The sequence below is a fragment of the Arachis ipaensis genome, chromosome B2, assembly GCF_059453495.1.
Source record: "Arachis ipaensis isolate K30076 ecotype BB chromosome B2, ASM5945349v1, whole genome shotgun sequence".
NCBI lineage: Eukaryota > Viridiplantae > Streptophyta > Magnoliopsida > Fabales > Fabaceae > Arachis > Arachis ipaensis.
The window spans coordinates 99,176,594-99,196,765 of record NC_142437.1 but is presented as its reverse complement, the minus strand read 5'-3'; the positions used below and the strand labels follow the sequence as shown (position 1 = coordinate 99,196,765).

At 30.7% G+C, this 20,172-nt stretch overlaps 1 protein-coding gene across 1 annotated transcript in view; it reads right to left on the bottom strand.

Annotated features, from left to right (window-relative positions):
• LOC107625553 (alcohol dehydrogenase-like) overlaps nt 1-17,178 on the bottom strand; it is a 33,115-nt gene extending 15,937 nt beyond the window's left edge. The window contains exons 1-3 of the mRNA XM_016328220.3: nt 16,912-17,178; nt 16,551-16,687; nt 14,918-14,964 (exon numbers count right to left, since the gene is read on the bottom strand). Coding sequence (XP_016183706.1) covers nt 14,918-14,964; nt 16,551-16,687; nt 16,912-17,080 — 353 coding nt within the window. The 5' untranslated portion in view covers nt 17,081-17,178. The remainder of the gene's footprint in view (nt 1-14,917; nt 14,965-16,550; nt 16,688-16,911) is intronic.
• Between the last annotated feature and the right edge of the window lie 2,994 nt (nt 17,179-20,172).

Below are 20,172 nucleotides of genomic sequence, written 5' to 3'. Positions count from 1 at the left end.
AGAAACTAATTCTCGAGGCTGCTCAGTTGTGTGTCTTGAATTTTGTTCGAGTTGACCTATTCTTTCATATCCTAACTTGAAATTCTTGTTTGCTACTCCTCTTGAAAAGTAGTTTGATGTTCCACTCTATTCCTCTATTCATATGTATTCTTGTTTGATCCTAAGTGCATATGCTTGTTTGAAATCCTTGTTGTATCTGGCTTTCTCTGTTTGAGTTTTTCTTGATTCATGTATTCCTTGCTATAGCTTTGAACTTGTCCTATTGCGTCGTGCATTTTAACTCCGGATTCCGAGTCCATTCTTGAGAAATTATTGATTTAGTTTTTCTCTTATTTGACAATGATTATAGCCAATCTTGAGATTTTGTAAATTGCTGTTGATTAGCTATATACTTTTTTATATATGAGACTTTGAGATTACTCATACAGTTTAACAACTATTTCTTTCTAATGCCTCGCCTATACTTTTACTGGTTTATAGAACTGCACCTACTTAAAATACAATTTGACTTTCTAGTAATTTTACTATAGTTCCATCACACGCCTTTATCTGATTATGCATTTGGGGATTTTTCGAAATTCTGGGAAGAAGGAATTCTTCGCTTTTATTCCGATTGATTTTTGTTGATAAACTTTACCCAAATTATTTTTAACTTGAGTTCGGTTTAGCATACTACATTTTTGATGCCATTGTTATTCTTTTGAAAATGTTGGATTCATAGCTTTCTTCTTATGAATGGAATCGTTCCTTCTTAAGCTTTTCACCTCTATGAATGTCATACGTGACTCTGTTTTTAACTAATCTTTTATATCTTGTGAAATTACCATTGATCTTGGTTTGTCCTCTCTTGTGAATCTCATCTGTATGTGAGTCAGTTTGATTCGTTTCAAATTAGTGCATTGTTTATTCTCTCATTTTCTCTACAAGAGTTTTTAGTTAAAGATTTACCTTTGAAAAATTACTAATGATTGAGTTGTCTTTCCTATGACTTTTGTATTCTTTTGGAACAATTGAAAGCTTGTTTGATGAGTCATGCCTAGTGAATCTTGTTTGGACTACTTTGGTTTAAGATCCTTTCTTGCATGGCTTGAATTCTTTTTAGTGCATCTTAAACTTCTTGAATGTTCTTCTGAGATGGTGATTTCAAGAACACTTTTGGAGTCTTGTTTTGAACATTTTAAAGAAGTTTTGAATCCTCTTTGAAGAAATATTGAACGGAATTTATTTTCTGTTGCTTGATGGATATTGAAACCATTGTTCAATTTTGACAAAGATGATTTTAAGTTGGCATATGCTATTTTAAATGAAGTTTTGAATAGCTTCGTCGTTTAATGGAAACCTGTTCGTTTGTAACGCACCACTTATTTCCTTTACCAAATTGTAAGCAAATTTTTACTTCGGAGTTTCTTTTCTAAAAAGAGTTTAATTTTCTCTTTCGTCTTTGCCATGATTTTATACACGCTTGTTTGAATATGAACTTTGGGAATTTTTGAACAAGCATTTATTTTGTTTTCTGAGTTTTATGATTGCCTTTGGTTAAGTTGTGCACCTAATTATCTTTCTAAAATATTTGAGGAAATATTTTAGCTCTTAGCCAAACTTGTGTGCATTTTGTTTTTAAAACTCTACATGATCTACTTCAACATGAAAGCGTATTAAGAGCAAAGCCACATTTATGCTTTTGTTACTCTTTTGAAGGATGTTGTTACTTAACTCCTCTTTCAGACTGCGAAGTGGTTTTTCTGCAAGTTTTCGATTCTTTTAAAAGCAATGTATTCGAAAGTATTTTAATTATGCTCTTGAGTTCTGTGAGCCTTGTCTTGGGTTTGAAATATTCTTTTCTGTAAACCTCATACTTCTTCGACCCAATTTGAATTTGGTTCAAATTAATGTGCTGATTCCTCTTATTGATCCTATTGAATTTCCTTGATCAAAGGGTTATCTTGAAGTTGTCAATTGAATTGAGTCTAGCAAACTTCATTGCTTGAGCATCCTTATTTATCTGGAATTGGATACTCTGTCTCGAATCTATGAGTATTGTCCTTGACATTTGCCTCTCCTTTCTAAAGTTTTGTATCATTCTGAGTAGACTCGAGAATTATTTTGATATCACGTGCGACTTGTAGACGTAGTAACGTGATACGTTAGTTCTTTAAGACGTGATGTGTATACGAAAGTTGAAGCGGTAGGTGTGCAACGTATGAGTTGTGGGCGTTTTGTTCCTTGCGAATGGGTTTGTGATTGTCAGGCTTGTGATCGAATTTGGGGTTTGTAAGGTGCTTGATGGAATTGGAAAGTTGAAGCTTGGAGGTTGAGATGAGATTAGTGTGCGGAGGTTAAGCACGTCGTTTTAACCCCATCATGTTTTATAGCCTTCAATGCCTTGCCTTACTATCACATGTTTGAGCCATGTCATCACTGCTTTGTGAACGCCCATCTTGATTTGCATCCTATTTGGTACCTCAAGTTTTTGTAAAGCTTTGAGATCATATGACCTTGTGCATTGAGCCTATCTTGTAACGTTTGCTTTGCAATCACACTCCTACCTTTACATCCTTATGCTTATGACAATCAAAGTATTTGGAAATCGTATATATGATTATATTTTGAGATATTTTTGCTTCTTTCTTAAATGTGTTCAAAGGTGAACTGTTATGGAATTTCTTTCATTTTGTATCAATTTTCGAGGGCGAAAATTTTTATAAGGTGGGTAGAATGTAAGCCCCAGAATATTTGAAAAGTCTTATTATGATCGAGTCTCAAATCCTACAGTTATTTATAGCCTTAATTTCAGGGATTATTTTATTAAAGATAATTAAGGCAAGTTTTGATTTATTGGATTTGAGATAAGTTATGATTATTATCCAATTTCACAATTATTGGATTATTTTCTATATTTGAATTATAAAGTTGATAGTTATGAAATAATAAGGATTTTATATGATTTGGACTAGATAAGTAATATTTTAAATATTAATACTGCTACTTTGGAAAAATAAAGGGGTTTAATTATATTATTTCTAATTATTTTGATTTGGGCATTTTATTGAAAATAATTTGTGAAATTGATGAGCAAATAGTATTTTCTATGTACAAATAGTATTGAATTTAATTTGGGTTTCAATTACTATATTATCCTTATTTTTGAGTGAAATTACAAAAATGCCCCTAACCCTAATAGAGTCCACATTTTCCCTTCCAAAAGCCAACCCTAGCTGCACATTATTGATGATAGTAGCAGCAGCAGCCACCCCCCTTTTTCATAAACACACGGTCCCCTGTGAAAGAAAAGAAGGAGATCCGGAGGGAGGGAGGCCGTAGCCACCATGCTCGCCGCCACACCACCGTGCCCTCGCCATCGAGCTCGTCGTCGCCGCCCAGCCGTCGCGCCGCCTTGGGGTCCGCCGTCAGGTCCGAGTCAAATGGAGGGAGAAGCCGCTCTGTCAGTGTCACGCAGAGAGGGACTCACCGCCAGCTCCGTCGTCCTCACTGCTGCGCCACCGTCGGGCCCGCAATCGTGGAGAAAACACAGCGCCGCTGTGGGTCCCTTTCCGTCGAACTCGAAGGAGGAGGAATGCCGAGACTGGGCGACGCTGGGAGAGAAGGAGACGCGAGCTGGAGGAGCTGCGTCCAGTCGCCGCCGACGCGCCACTGACCGCCGCCGTTCCACCGTGCCGAGGGTCCCTTTCCTGCGAGATCTGCCACCATGAAACCCCGTAGTGCCTCTGGTTGCCGAAAAATGGTGGTGGATGTTGGTGCTGGGTTAGCGCCGCCACTGCTGCTGGCCATTTCGAGCTGCTCCGCCATCTCTGCCGCCGGAGAACGCAGCTTAGTCACCGGAAAAACCACTGCCGGTAAGGGTCCTTGCTTTTGGTCTTCATTCCTTTCTATTCCTGGGTTTTATCGCCATGACGTTGTTGTGCAGCCGCGGTTGTCGGAGTCTTTCATCGCCGCTGCCGCTTGAGGTGGCTGACGGAGTCGCTGCCGGGTTGATATGGAGCTGTGTCTGCTTCGTTTCGCTAGCTCAGTAAGTAAATTATATTTCGAAAAGTCTCGCGTTAGTATTCGGTTGTGTTTGGTTAATGAATATGAGTTCTGGTAACGTGGGGTCGAGTCCTGATTATTATATATTGTGATTAGAGTCATTATGGTTGCTGAGAAAACGGTTTGGAGCTGAGGTTTTGGTAGCCGGGATTTTGATTGTTGATTTCGGGTCGAGGCGGAAAGGACTCGGTGACGCGTTTGAGTTATGGAATTGCGTTCTAAGGTAGGGGCGCTTTCCGAAAACTACAGTTTATTATTGGAATTATTACATATGGATACTGATGTGAGATATGGTGTAATTAGTGATTGTATCTGCCTTATGTATTATTTGATTGACTCGAATGACTATGGATGTTGGTTTGGCCGAATTGTTGTGTGGCTTGTGAAATGTAATGTTTGAAGTTGATTCTTTAAATATTTGAAATGAGTTTAATCCGTTGAGGATTGGTTTGAATTGAGTCAATTATTTTGATGATGTGAAAGATAGAATGCTCTTGAAATTCAGCCTGGGTTGCTTTAATTGCTCTGGTTTTGATAAATGATTTATTGCTGAACCGATTCTTTAAAGCTTTACAAATGAGTTAAATCGGTTGATATTGAGTTGATTTTTGAAATGGTTTCCTTGAGGTATGCCATTGAGGCGACTGTTGGATTTAGCTTGTTTTGAATTGATTTCTGGTTTTGAGCTGTTGAAAAGGAATGAGAAACGGTTTAGTTGGGACCCGAACCGGGTGGCAAAAGTCCAAGTTTTAGGGGAGGTGCTGCCGAAATTTCTACAAAATCCTACTCTTGTTTGTAAAGTTATTTAAAAAGGGTCGGATTTGAGAAATTGTATTAATTGATTTATTAAGAGAATATTTATGTTTTCAAGCTTAATCTATTTAATGAACTTTATGCGTTGAGTTCAGCTTATTTAGAAACGAACTATTTGTACAGTTTGAATCACTGAAGGAAAGAATGATGCTCAAATATTGATTTCAATATAAAAAGGAGCTTTTAGTGATTTTAAAGGAATTTAGACTTTCGATTGAGTAATCAAGTTTGAGGCATTTTGGAAGAGTTAGAAAAATGGGTTCCAAAAAGAAACCTGAAAGTGGTTTGATTCAAATGAACCGGTTCCGTTTCAAATGAGTTGATTTTTGGACCGAGTTGGAACTTGTGATTTTGTATGATCGGTTTCATAATAAATTCAGTTTTATTTACTTGAACCGGGAATCTATGATTTTAAAGGTTTCAATGAATTTTAAGGAATTTTATATAAGTTGACCTTCCCTAAAGACTTGGGACTCTGCCGAGGAACCTTGTTATAAAATCCCATTGTGGGATGGGCGATTTTGATTGTTCCCAAATTGAATCTTTAACTTCCCATGGTTTTGGAAGTCTTGGAATGAGGATGCTGAGAGCGGCTTTGTTTTAAAAAGGGAACTCACTTTGAGTAAATTTGGCTTATGAGCCTGAGATGATTTGAGAAATGAGATTTCTAAAGCCAAGGCTGAAAAGAGTTGAAACTTGATTTCAAAGTGAAATGAATTGAGAAAATGATTTATGGCTTAAATGCTGATTTCATAAATCTGATGATTTTGAATGGTGGAAGTGCTGTTTTATTATGAGTCGGAATGGCTATGTATGATTATGAATATTGACTGGTTTTGGATTGAACCGTGAGCCGGAATGGCTGTGTGTGATTATCAATATTGATTGGTTCTGGATTGAACCGTGAGCCGGAATGGCTGTGTATGATATGAATATTGGCTGGTTCTGGAATGAACCGTGAGCCGGATGGCTGAGATGGATGTTGATCCATGGATGAGATTGATTGCATGTTTATGCTGAATCATTGATATTTGTGATTTTTGCACTTCCACTATCTGAGATACGAGTTTCCCTGGGTAGTAGCAGTGGCTAGCCACCACGTGCTCCAGGTTGAGACTTGATACTCTGTTGACCCTATGTCGTAAGTGTGGCCGGGCACTGTGAAAGCCCCGGATGAGCTCGCCCCCGTAAATATTCACCAGTGAAGGTGATGGATATGGATCATGATTATGATCAAGTTTATGATGAGTATAACTCGAGTTGGGGATGCGCGACAGAGGGACAGTCCAATGGTTAGCTACCAGGACTTGTCGGGTTGGCTCTATAACCGACAGATGATATCATCAGCTACTAGGGACAGGCATGCATCATATGCATCTATGTGACATTGTTTGGGTGTGCATATTGTACTTGGTTTGCCTTTGTGATTAACTGCTAATTGTTCTACTTGCTGTAACTGTTTGTTTGTGCTTGAACTTCCTATCTGTGTTTGCAATTGGGACTCTGTTGGATTGTGGTGATTTGGTTGGTGGTTGGATTGTTTGGGCCTAGGGCCGTGGTTGGATTGAGATGGACCGATGGTTGATTTTGGTTTTGTGTTTCTGATTTGGAAAAATATGAAAGGCTATTTTGGTTCAGCATAGATAAACCTTTTTGAAAGGCTTTTGGTGTTTTTGAGAATTGAACGGTTCCTCTTTCAGAAAAGATTTCCGACTTTACCTTATTGAAAACTGTTGTTTTTGAAAAGAGGCATAAGACAGTTATTAATCACTGGCACGGTTTATCTTCATGTATCCTATTACAGTAATTCCCAAAAACCCTCTACTGAGAACCCTTTCGAGGATGATGTTCTCACCCCCTACATTTTTCCCCTTTCAGGATATGGGCGCAGAAGTTACGAAGAGCTTATTTAACTGTTGTTGTGATGCTCTGTATTGTTTTAGTTATGGTTTACTGCACCCTCGCCTTTATCTTGATATAATCTGCAAGAGGGATAGGAATTGTATTGGATTATGTTTGTAATATTATTTATATATATTTATGTATATATATATGGATGTACTCTTTATGAGTTTTGTAAGTTGTATGGTATTTATGGATGTACGTTATCGGATGAAAGTATTTTTGGGAGCGGTATTGCGGTTTAAAGTTTCAAACAGGCTCATATTTTAGTATTAAATAGTATAAGTGTCGTCGTAATATCCGAGCTATCAGAGTTGCGCAGCCGGAAGCGTGAGCTTTGGTAGTTAGGGTGTTACAGTTTTCAGCTTCCTACCTGTTCGGTTTTCAACCATTGCTCTCCATCGCTTAAAAGTATCGAATACCTCATTCTTATGTTTGAGGAAGTAAATCCAAACATACCTGGAATAATCATCAACAAAAGTAACAAAATACCTGGAATCACCCTTGGAAGTAACTTTAGCCGGGCCCCAAACATCAGTATGCACGTAGTATAACAACCCTCTGCTTTTATGCTTGCTTGTAGAAAACTTCACCCTATGTGCCTTTCCATATACACAATGCTCACAAAATTTCATTTGTGGTTTCTTCATATTCTTCAGCAAACCTTGTTCACAAAGCAATGATAGACCTTTCTCTGACATATGTCCAAGCCGCATGTGCCATATTCTCGTACAATCTGTTTGATCTCTACTTCCACCGATTCCAACTGCTAACTCACATATAACCGTTGTCCCCAAAAGAGAATAAAGATTACCGTGACAAACTCCTTTCATCACTACCAAAGAACCACGAACAACTTTCAGTACCCCATTTTCCGCAACTATTTTGCAACAATTTTTCTCCAACAAACCTATGGAGATCAGATTTTTCCGCAAGTCTGGAATATGTCTCACATCCTATAAGGTTCTTACGACACCATCATGCATCTTGATTCTTACAGTACCCAACCCCACAGCTTTACAAGCATGATCATTGCCCATTAAAACTGTGCCACCATTTATGCTTTCATAGGTAGTAAACCACTGCCTATTTGGACACATATGGTGAGAGGCTCCTAAATCAAGAATCCACTTATCGAAGATTTCATAAGATTGTTCTGTCACAGAGTAACAATCTTCCTCATCATTTGAGACGTAGCTTGCTTCTTGCTTTTCTTTTGGGTCGTCGTTGTTCTGTTTCTTGAAAGTTATCTTCTTATTTGGACAATTTGCTTTGAAATGTCCAGCCTCACCACATTTAAAGCATGTTCTCTCCGCGTGAGGTCTAGATTTTGGCCTAGACTTTCCACGCTTATTACCTTTTCCTCTTTCATTAGTCCTTCCTCTAGCTGCGAACAATCCTTGTGCATGATCATTATACTCTCTTCCATTTGAAGATGACATTACACTTGTAGCAACCTTACGTAGATCATCCGCTAAAAGTGATGCCCTCGTCTCATCCATGGTCAGAGTGTCACCCACCAGCATCAATGTCTGCACCAGATTTTCATAGCACTTCGGTAATGAAAGTAACAATATGAGTGCTTGGTCTTCATCATCAACCTTCACATCTATATCCTTTAAGTTTGATATGATCCTGTCAAACTTATTGATATATTCTCGGATTGAGGTGCCTTCATCCATCTTGCATGTATACAATTTGGATTTTAAGTAGATCCTGTTAGTTAGAGTCTTCGTCATGAAGTTACTCTCTAACTTTAACCAAACGCCTGCTGCAGTTGCTTCTTCATTTACCAAAAAAGTAACATCCCTCTCAAGGCATAAGATTATTGCAGCCCGCGCCTCAAGATCTAATTCTTCCCAATCCTCATCTTTCATTTCCTCCGGCTTTTTCTCTTTTCCTGCCAGTGCCTTGTGTAATTTTTGTGATATAAGCAGATTTTTCATCTGCATCCTCCAATAGGAAAAATCATTTTTTTCCATTGAACTTTTCGATTTCATATTTGCCTACTTTGACATTACTACTAGTAGAAGCCATTATATTCAAAATTGAATTTTACCACTCAAATAATGAATAATATAATGTTGGCTCTTGATACCAATTGTTGAGTCTGCAGCAGAATTTTGACTTCTAATAGCTACAAAGTAATATGAAATTGAACACTACTCACAATAATGCACTCGCTATATAATTACTAAAGAGAAAAGGAAATAAAATAAAATAATAATAATAATAATATAAAAAGAAGATGTGAATGTAGTTGTTATTGTTGATAATGATTGAATTGAAATTCTACAAATGTTTATATAGTGGTTATATGCTATAATTTCAACGGATAGAAATAAAACTTTCCTATAATAACTCTTAGCCTTCCTTTTCTTACCCTTCCTTTTCTTTCTCTCTCCCTCACAGTTTAGTTATTTTTGTTGACTTTAGAAAATAGTAATATTACGTTTTATGATGACAAACATATTTGGTTGAGTTAAAAAATCCAAGTGTTATTTTTTTATTTTTCATGGTATTTCTCAATTCGGCAAGTTAAGGACTAATCTGTCGTAGTACTGAGCTTTATTTAAGGGTTTGTCGCTGGCTATGAGTTACTGTCCTTAAACAAGATAAGCCTCAAAGTGGTCCCTGAAGTTGCACTTGAGCCTCATAGTAGTCCCTGAACTTAAAAGTTACCCATATTCGTCCCTGAAGTTGCATTTCGAGACTCAGATTCGTCCTTCCGGCACATTCCGTCTACCTAGCACCACCGAAAAGCTGATCTAGACTCCTCCGTGACAAGTTGGCCAGGTAACGGCTAGCTGACGTGGATTAGTAAACTTTTATGGTGCAATTTGGTCCCTAAATCAAAATTAAAAATTTTAATCCGCAAATTTAATCATCATTTTCTTCTCTATAGTAATCCCTCTTTTTTCTATAGGCATAGATCTTCATATCCCAAATTCACAAGATTTTTCTTTTTGTTTATTTTTAGTTGAAGTATCTTATAACAATAACAACAACTAAAGTTTTCTTAACAACCATTATTTGAACAAGTTTAACCGCTTTTATCCTTTTTTTTCTGTAAGAAAGATGGTGAGATTATAACATAAAAATGTTAGATGATATATATAATTAAAGAAATAATGCAAAGTTTAGTTTCTAAAATTTTGAACGTTCATAAAAATTTGTTGACTTTTAAAAATGATTAAATTGATTTCTAAATTCATAAATTGTGAATCTCAACTCATCTGTAATGCTAATATAAAATGTTAAAATATCAGCATGACATTTGCAAACAAAAAGATGATATGATTAATATTTTAATATGATCAAATTAGTGTCTTAAATTAGTTAATTATATTTATTTTGCTTAATTAGTTTTTTATTAATTAGAGACTAAAATAATAAATATTAAATTAGATAAATTTTTACTATTTTTTTGTTTCTCTAATATTACCTTTAATTAATTTAAAATACCTATTTAATTATAATAAAATTTTAGACACGTCATTTTAATGGAGATGTCATACGATTTGAAATGCCATAATATAACACTTTATATTAATACTATGTAAATGATAGTTAAATTAGGATGATGTATGGTTATTTTGGAACAGGATTCGAAAGGAAATGTAATGTAGTATATAATAATAACGATGTAACTTTTTAATTCCGTAAATACAAGAGATAGATTTTTGTAAAATCATATAAAAATATAAAATTGAATTTTGTAAAACATTTTAATTAAACTAGAGTTAAATGAGTGCATAAAATGTTAAATACAAAGACATAGTATGTGACTTTTAATTAACAAAACATATGCGTGCTTTCAATGAAATTGTAATTTGTAGTCTCTTTCACATCCATATGGAGAAGAGAAGAGAAGAAAAGAAAAGAGAGGGGTTACTACTATAGAGAAGAGAATAATAATTAAATTTGGGGATTAAAATTTTTAATTTTAATTTAGGGACTAAATTGCACCATAAAAGTTTACTAATCCACGTGAACTAGCCGTTACCTGGCCAACGTGTCATGAAAGAGTCCAAATCAGCTTTCCGGTAGTGTCAGGTGAACAGAATGTGCCGGAAGTTTGGTCGGATGGATTGGACAATCCCAATTCTAGATATCACTATACACCCACGCTACACACTCACCCACACAACACTAAAGGGTATCACTATACACCCACACTATACACTCACCCACACAACACTAAAGGATTTTTTTTCAACTTAGTGCATACACCAAGGTTCGAACCCAAAAACAGCGTATTAAGAGGCACATGATTTACCATCTGAGCTAAGGCTCACCTGCAAATCAGCCCAACTTGATTAACCAAGTGTTATTTGATGAGTGTTGTTTGTGTAGGCCCATCTAAAAAAAAGTTGCACAGTCCAAAGGAAATAAAGCCAATTAGTTTTGGACAAAAAAATTGGGTATTACAGTTAGTCAGCTACAGTTTGGACAAGGAAAGCAAGAAGCATTATACAGCATCACATATTCTGGCATAGCACAAAAGCAAGTAGAAATAGTGAGTTTATTTTTGACACCAAAGTTTGCAAATGAAAATATGATGGATGGAAAGAATTATTCTTGGAGCCAAAGGAATAGTTCAATGGTGCTGAATTGATCAGTTCAATAAAAGACAAATAACCACCAACATTAGGAATGGCAAAGCGGGTCAGCCTGCCCCAACCCGTCTAGGCCCGTCCCATAAACGGGGCGGACCGGCCCGTCCCGTCAACTAAAATGGATTCAAAATGTTAGCTCGTCTTGCTTTATGGCGGATTGGCAAGTCGGCGGGCTAGCCCGCTTGACTCTTTTTTTTTTAAATAAAATTCATTAAAATTAACTAAAAAATAATAATTAAAAAATCAAATACAAATAAAAAATAGTCAAATTATAATATATTTTTTTTACTATCTTTTTTTAATTTTTAACTTTAATAAAATTGTTCAAAATAATATTTGTCAATAGAACTATCTTTATTTTAAAAAACAAGTCACATAATTCGAACAAATATACGAAATTGTAAAATAAAATAAATAAAGTTAATAATTAAAAGAAGAATAAAAACAAAAAAAAAGTGTTTGAAAATTCTATAATCATTAATTTTATAATAGTAATAACTCTTTTATTTAATTAAAAAAAAATTCTTCGGCCCAGTGGACCGGCCCGCCCCGTCCCCGCCAAAATCCGCCAATTTGGCGGTGCGGATTTGGCGAATTTTTTTAATTTGACGGGCTCCAAAATCTAGCCCAACCCGCCTTTTTAGCGGGTTTAACAGGTCGGTCCGACGAATTCAACCTATTTTGCCACCCCTAACCAACATAAAGAAGAAAAAAAACAGTAAAAGACAGCAAAGACAACAATTATGACCCTCTATCACTGCCACCTTGTGTCCACGTCATATTTGCATCTTCACTACTTCTGCTATTGCATTCATTTTTCTAAAGGAGAAAAACAACTAAAACCCTGTCTTTAGAGTGTAGAAATTGTCACTATGGATAGCTTCAAAATTTGGAAGTAATGCACTTATATAAAAGGAGCATTTAGCGAAGACTTAAAGGCAAAAAGTAAGAGCATTGTTTTCTAAATTTTGATAAGATTTTTGCTACATTCATCTTTTCTTTCATTTTATTCATTGAATATGTTGTTCTTTTAGTTTATCTTTTTTTAAATAGAAAAAGAAAAAGATACGAAGTATTAATAAAAGTCTTTGAAAAAAAAGTCAAAGAGAATTTAATTTTAAAAAAAAGTCATTTAATATGTTAAATTCTTTTGATGTATTTCTATTTTATATCATGAGTATGAGAGACTTCTCTTACTAAATCAAAAAAGTACTTAATTAATGCTGTAGTCTAGACGACAAGGAACTTAACCAAAAAAAGTCTAGTTTGAAACGTGAGTGATTCTTGATAAAATTAGAAACAATTCTAGAAAATTGATGTTTGTAATTTCTAAAAATTATAGTAAAAAATATATTTGGTGGAGACTAAATATAGATCACATTTTATTAAATGGCCGGACCAGAATATATAATGGTGCAAGTTTCTCTTTTTTATTATGTCTTTTATACTATCATTATAAGAGAAAAATAAATTATCTCTTATATAATTATGTTAATAGACACTCCAATAACTAAGTTTTAAATCTATTTTGGTGACTACGTTAAAAAGATGAAAAAGTAACTTAAATTTAACTTTTTCTCTTGACTATTGATAATTTTTATTTTAGTTTTTATTTTGTGTGAAAATAAAAAATAAAACTAAAAATATGTTTGGTTATGTTTTTTGAAAACGAATTAAGAAAATATTTTTTAAAATAATGAAAATTTTTGAAAATGTTAAAATGTTTTCAATATTTTTTTAAGATAATTTTGAAAGTAGATTGAGAGTGAAGAATAAAAATACGGTTGCATATTTGTAATATTAATAAAACCAGTTTTTATGATTTATTTGTGTGTATATAAAGAAATACATGAGATACGATTCTTTTTCTTTAATTTGTTCTTCCTCCTTGATAACAAATGAGTAAGACTCGAGGGAAAATCAGAATAGAAATTGAGATGCTACTCAAGAAAATCAAAAGGCACAAGTTTAAGAAATTATTACAGAATAAATGTAGCCAAATTATAGACATGGATATTATGTAGGTAAATTATTGTATTTTTTTATATCTTGTGAAGATTATTATTATATAACAAATTAGGTACAAACTACAAAATATATCAACAAATATGGAGACATTTATAAAAAGTTATTTTATTTTGTAATTAGGAAAGTCATTTTAGCTAGTTTTGTTTAAAGATATTTTTATATTTAAATTATTTTAAATTTGAATTACATATTTCAAAAAATAATTATTTAAAAAAATTAAAAATTTGAAAATAAAAACAATTTTTAAAAAATAAAAAAATAAAAAATATTTTCTTAAATCAAACACGCCATAAAATTCTATTCTTTTGTAAATCTTCCATTTCACAATCTTTTCTCTGCGCCAAGATCAAATATTTAACATAGTGCAGTATACATGGGATAAGGGTAGAAAGGGGCCAGAATCTATTGAAACAACTCGCGTAAACTAAAAAAAAAATAGATAGGACTGAAAATGTGAAACCGTCAAATTTAAAAATTCCGTACTAACTCGCACTGCTTAATCCGTGGATTTGGGCGAATTTAGGAGCAAACTTCTATGATAGGTGACAAAGTGGGTAGCCTATCCCGTCAAACCCTGCTTTAAAAAAGGGCGGTCCCCCACCAAATTAATAGTGGATTTAAAATGTTATAGTCTGTCTCCACATTATTGTAGGATAGGAACTAGTCCACTTAACTTTTTTTTTTAAAAAAATAAAAATAATTAAAAAATAATAATTAAAAATAAATACAAATAAAAAATAATTAAGTTATAATACAATTTTTTTACTATTTTTTTTTAATCTTTAATTTCAATAGAATTGTTCAAAATAATATTTATCAATAGAATTATCTTTATTTTAAAAAATAGGTCACATAATTTAAATATATATATGAAAATATGAAATGAATTTAATAATAAAAATAATAAAAAATAAAAAAATATATCTAAAAATAATATAATTATTAATTTTTATAGTACTAATTCCTCTTTTATTTAATAAAAAAAGAGAAAAATAACTTTTGATCCGAGGAGACGAGCCGCCTGTCCTACCAAAATCTGCGGATCTATTTGTGCAAATTTGATTAATTTTTTTTATTTAACAAATTCTAAATACTAGCTTAGTTAGATTTTACCACTAAAAAAATATCTTATTGTCTTTATTATTTTATTTACAGATTTTGTCTATATAAAGTTAAGCAAATGTATCACTATCACAGTTGGGTGTTTTATGAATTGAACAAATGTTCTGAATAGTTGAATGAGTATTGGAAAGTTTCCTTTATTTTCTTTGAGTGCTAATAAGTTTGAGAAAAAAAATATAATAATATTATTTATGCAAATAATTTTGGGTTAATTAGTTATAAGATTTAAACTTACATTATTTATAAAATTATAAATTAGAAATATTTTATTTCAAATGATTTATATCATTTTTAAATGACTTTTTTTTTTCTAATTCAATATGTATTCATGGTGGGGAAGCATTAATGGCAACAGGCCAGGAGCAATCAAATTGATGATTACAACTTACCCAGATGCTTCGTGTCCTAATATGCGTGGAAATATTGGTGGTACGCACTGATCACATTCATTCACAGCAGAAATTGTTAGTTATACGTACGCTAGAAATCACATTAACATTTATTTATTATTTGACAATAATTGCATTTAAAACATATATAAATGAGCAGGCAACATAATCGGTAGAAAAAGACAGAAAGTGTTTTAGGCAAAATATAGACAAGTTAGATCTGCATAGAGAAATTAAACTTTCGATTAGCATTATATTTCAGGTGACTGTACTAATTACTATATTAAATTTGAGATGTTAAAATTACATATATATCTTATCTATGCATAAATTTCTTTTAACTGAGTCTACAAAAAAGATGTATATTGTTATGGAATATATATGGATTTTTTTATTTAAATAAATAAAATAATATAATATTTACAGATATAAATACACTAATAGAAAATTATATATTTATTATTTATTTACTTATTTCGCTGACATAGAAAACAATATGGTTATAAAGATATTTCGTTTGAATTTCCAATGAAATAACAAAATATTTTGTACATATTTTATTTGTTCATGAGGTAAGATTGTAACTTTTTTTTTAAATATATGTCGTTGACATTATAAATGAATTATCTTCATAATTATTTTATTTATAATTATTTTATTTATATTACCAACGAGATAAAATTATATTTTTCAATACAGTTTGAATTATGTTTAATTTTTATTTATAATTTAATTTAATTTTATTCAAAAAATTATAAGTTTTATTATATTAATTTAAATTTATTTTTAATTTCGTTCAATTTAAATTATTAAAATTTGTACGGATTTAAAAAAAATTCACAAATTTAAACTATTTTTTAGAAGAGGTTTCAATAGACATGAGTTTCGGTGCTAGTAAGCGGAAAAATTGCAATGTGTGACTATCAAGCTGCAATCCATTATTTAGGAAGTTAATTTTCAACTACATCATTTATTTCATTTTAAATTTTGTTACTTTCTGCGAATGGTTATGATTGATTGCGTGAATTCAATCTACATTTTAAATTTTATTGATTACTATTATATGAATTCATTTTGATTTAAATTAAATAATTTAAATTGATCCAAATTATATAGTAAAATATCATATTATTCTATTAGCAGTTTAAATAATATAATTATAAATATATGAGGAGTGCTAGGGGACAGTAACTTTTATGTTTTGTAATCATTAATTGGTCATTAATAGTATTTTTAATGGTGTGATATTACATCTAATGGTGGGAGATCACTCACTTTTCTTTTGATGGTTAAATATTGGCCACAAAGCACAAAAATAGCTGGTCTCTTAGACTTTCTCTACATATATTTCATTTGTACTATATATGAACGAGAAATTATTTAAAAAAAATATAATCTTATTAATTATCTCGTAACGAACTAAATACATGCAGAATTAAATTTTTTGTTACTTATCTTACAAAAAAAGTAATTAAAAAATCCGGAATATATTAACAACCAAATATTTACCATATGTCAGAGGAAAAAAAATAACCAAGTATTGAGGATATGAATCAAATTACTTTTGGGTGAATCAAAATACTAGTTTCATGAAGATTTAAAGAAAGCTTAGCATATATGAATTGAATCTAACCTTAGATTCCCAGAAGTATAGATCAGTGTGGCAAAGTGATGAATATTTGATGTTAATCCTTACTTCTTTGGCTTGTGGTGGAGCAACCTCCACATCTTCAATCACCAATGGCTTCCCTGCTTCCCATGCAACTGCAGCTGCATATCCATTCATATATATAGAGAAATTAAATACCATTAATTTTTAATGAGAAAAAATAATCAATATTATAATGACACATAATAATTAAATCGTTATAATCTTTTAATATATCATTTCATAAATTATTACGCCCATTTTAACCAATATATGGAAATTATTAGAAGGGAATGAAGGGAAACAATAATAATAAGTTTGAGAATTTTTGTTTTTTTTATCATACCTTTGCAAGGAATGACCTTGCCTGCAGTGGAAGAAAAGTTAGAGGCTAATAATAAAGAAGAAGATGATGAAAGAATCATTTTTGAATAATTATGAATAATATTGTTGCTGTTTGGTGATGAACGCAGGTACTGAAATAATAAACTTCGTTGCTTCTGAAGACTATGCATTTTCTTTTACAAGCTAATTAAAATTAAAGGTGCCTACTTAGCTGATCATATGCTTCGTTTTCTCTTCTTCTCCTTACCTATATATATTTATATATAACTACCTAACCAAAGAAAAGGGAAAAGCGTAAAACACAACATCATAAAGAAAATTTAAAGTGTAAGTTTGATTTAAGAAATTTTAATTCATTATTAATTTTTTTTTATGATGAAAATATATTATTTTCATGTTTGATTGAAGTTTCAAAATTTGACTTTTAGGATTTATTTTCAAATGTAATTTTTGTCTAAAATATATATTAAATTTTATTCTCACAAAAACTAAGATGTAAAATTACTATTATATTCCTCAATTATTATGTATGTATCAAATAGCTCATTATTCTTCTATCGATATATATTGAGGTTACTTTAAAAATTAAAATTCTATTCCCAAAAATATATATAATAAACAAACATATCTTATTATTATTTATCCTTATTAAAAACAATTTCAAACCACTTGTAACACTAAACAGATAAGTAATTTCCGAATATAATATATATATATATATATATATATATATATATATATATATATATATATTATCAAAAATATAATTTCTTGAAATGTATTATTTATTTTAGTTTGAAAATGCAGTTCCCGGAATGTTATTTGTGAAACTGCTCATCTAGACACTTTCTTAATTAATAACTTTAAGGGATACTAGGCCGGTGTGTTGATTATGATTTGATTTCTAAAATTCATGACACATTTCTTTAAACCTTAGGGTAAGCTTTGTAAAATTCTTAGAAGGGACTCTCTTATAATCCTTCTTAGTACTCTTTCTTCGTTTTATGTACTATTTTAGAACCAAAAAAAAAACGTCCACCAATATATTTTAATCAATTTGTATATTGTTTTTACTTAATTTTCAAATAATTTGTGATATATAATATATGTTTGACCTTACAAGTATACATGAATTTACTGAATTATATTTTTTAAAAAATATATTAAATCCTTACAAGAACTTAGTTGTTCTATTAGCAGGAACCTGAAACTCTCGGCCCATCAACTACTTTTAGGGTAAAAGTTTTTAAAAATTGTTATTTGCACGTTAAATTTAGTCATTATAAATTTAAAATTAGTTGATTTTTCAAGTTTTACTATCAACCAATCCCATTCCAATCATTTCTCATTTTGGAATTTTTGGTTGATTTTACAAGGTACAATTTAAAATTAGTTGATATTATACATGTCATATTTTAACTTATTACTTAAGAGACAATCTGTTTTTAACCAGACTAATATTTTAAGTAGTCAAAGAAAAATATTAAACCGCTTATTCTTATTTTATCTTTATCATATTTTATTTTTTAGAAATTTATTATATTTATCCTTTTCTAAGTTTGTTATGCTTATTTTTTTTAATAAAATCATTTAAAAAATTTAATTATTTTAATTATTTTAAATTTTATAATTAGTTTAGTATAAATAGATAATATTATTCTCTATATTATACACAATAAAAATTCTTACAAGAACTTAGTTGTTATATTAACAGGAACCTAAAACTCAGTCCAACTGTTCTTAGGGTAAAAGTTTTTAAAAATTATTATTTACACATTAAAATTAATTATTATGTATTTATATATAAATATATATATAATTTATTTTTTTATGTATATTTTATATTTTAATATATATTTTATTTTAATAACTAATTTTAGTATACATCAAATATAATTAAAAATATTCTAATGAGATTTTCTTTGTTCAAAGGGCTCAAATCGAACACTACTCTGCTACTACTAACACTTTAACCAATCTGACATTTGTATTTAATATAAGAATTTTATTAATATATTTATAATCTCTGAAAACTTATTAATTGAAAAATAAATATAAAAAGTTACTAGCTATATAATATTATAATTAAACTTATATATATGTCCCACGTATTTAAATCCTTAAAAAAAAGACAAGATTGAATAATGATGATAATATGGGTTTCATTTAAGTTCAGCTGCGCTATAAATTTTGCATGCTAATATTGCCTCACGGACAGGCAACTCCATGTTGACAGCTAATGAAGATCGTCAGAGAGGAGTCGCATAATAAATACGTCAAAACAAATTTGTGTTGATCTTATTGTCAAGTTTAAATAAATTAAGAGTTTAATTTTATTTTAATTTATAAATGTAATAATTTATTAATTAGTAACAAATCTTTAAATAAAGTTTTAGATTCGTGACAGATTAATTATTAACCCATCAAACTAAATGATACTGTAAAAACAAAAAAATACATCACAATTCACAAGTTCACAACTAACACATCTCAAAAAGCAAATCACCATATTTAGATGATACCTGCTCCATGACCAATTCCAATTTCTGACTTAGAAATAAATAATAAATTTAAAAGATAAACGGTTAAAATTGTTTTTAATTTTTAAAAATATTGACAAAAATATTTTTTATTTTTGTTAATGACAAAAATATTTTTAAATTATTTTAAAATATAATAAAATTACACAATATTAAATATATATTTTTAAAATATTTTAGAAAAGATTTTTATGTGATTCTTTTGCAAACATAATAAAAAGTAAAATATTTTTATTCTTAAAATTTAATAATTTTATGCAAAGTAGAATTTTTTTTATATTTTTTTTATCAAGATCCTCTAAGGAGAGGAAGTTGGTAAAATAGTAAAGTGAAAAATTAATCACTCTTAAATTAAGATAGTGAGGTATACGTTTTATGAAAGTTACAAAATTAATGATGATTAACTCTTCAGTTTATTACTTTATCAACTTTCTCACTTTAGAGGATCTAAATTCTTTTTTTTTCTTCAGTTTATTACTTTTTCAACTTTTTCATTTTAGAGGATCTAAATTCTCTTTTTTTTTTTGTCAATAACCAAAAATACTATTAAAAATTACAAAAAAAAAATCTAGAGATTGAATTTTAGTTCTTTTTTTATCTACTTTTAAATAGTTTTCTAAATATTTTTACAAAATTTTATATTAAATACATAAGCGATTTACTAAATATAAAAATTTTTTGTCAATAATAAAAGAATAATATTTTTTTTGGTTGTATGTTTT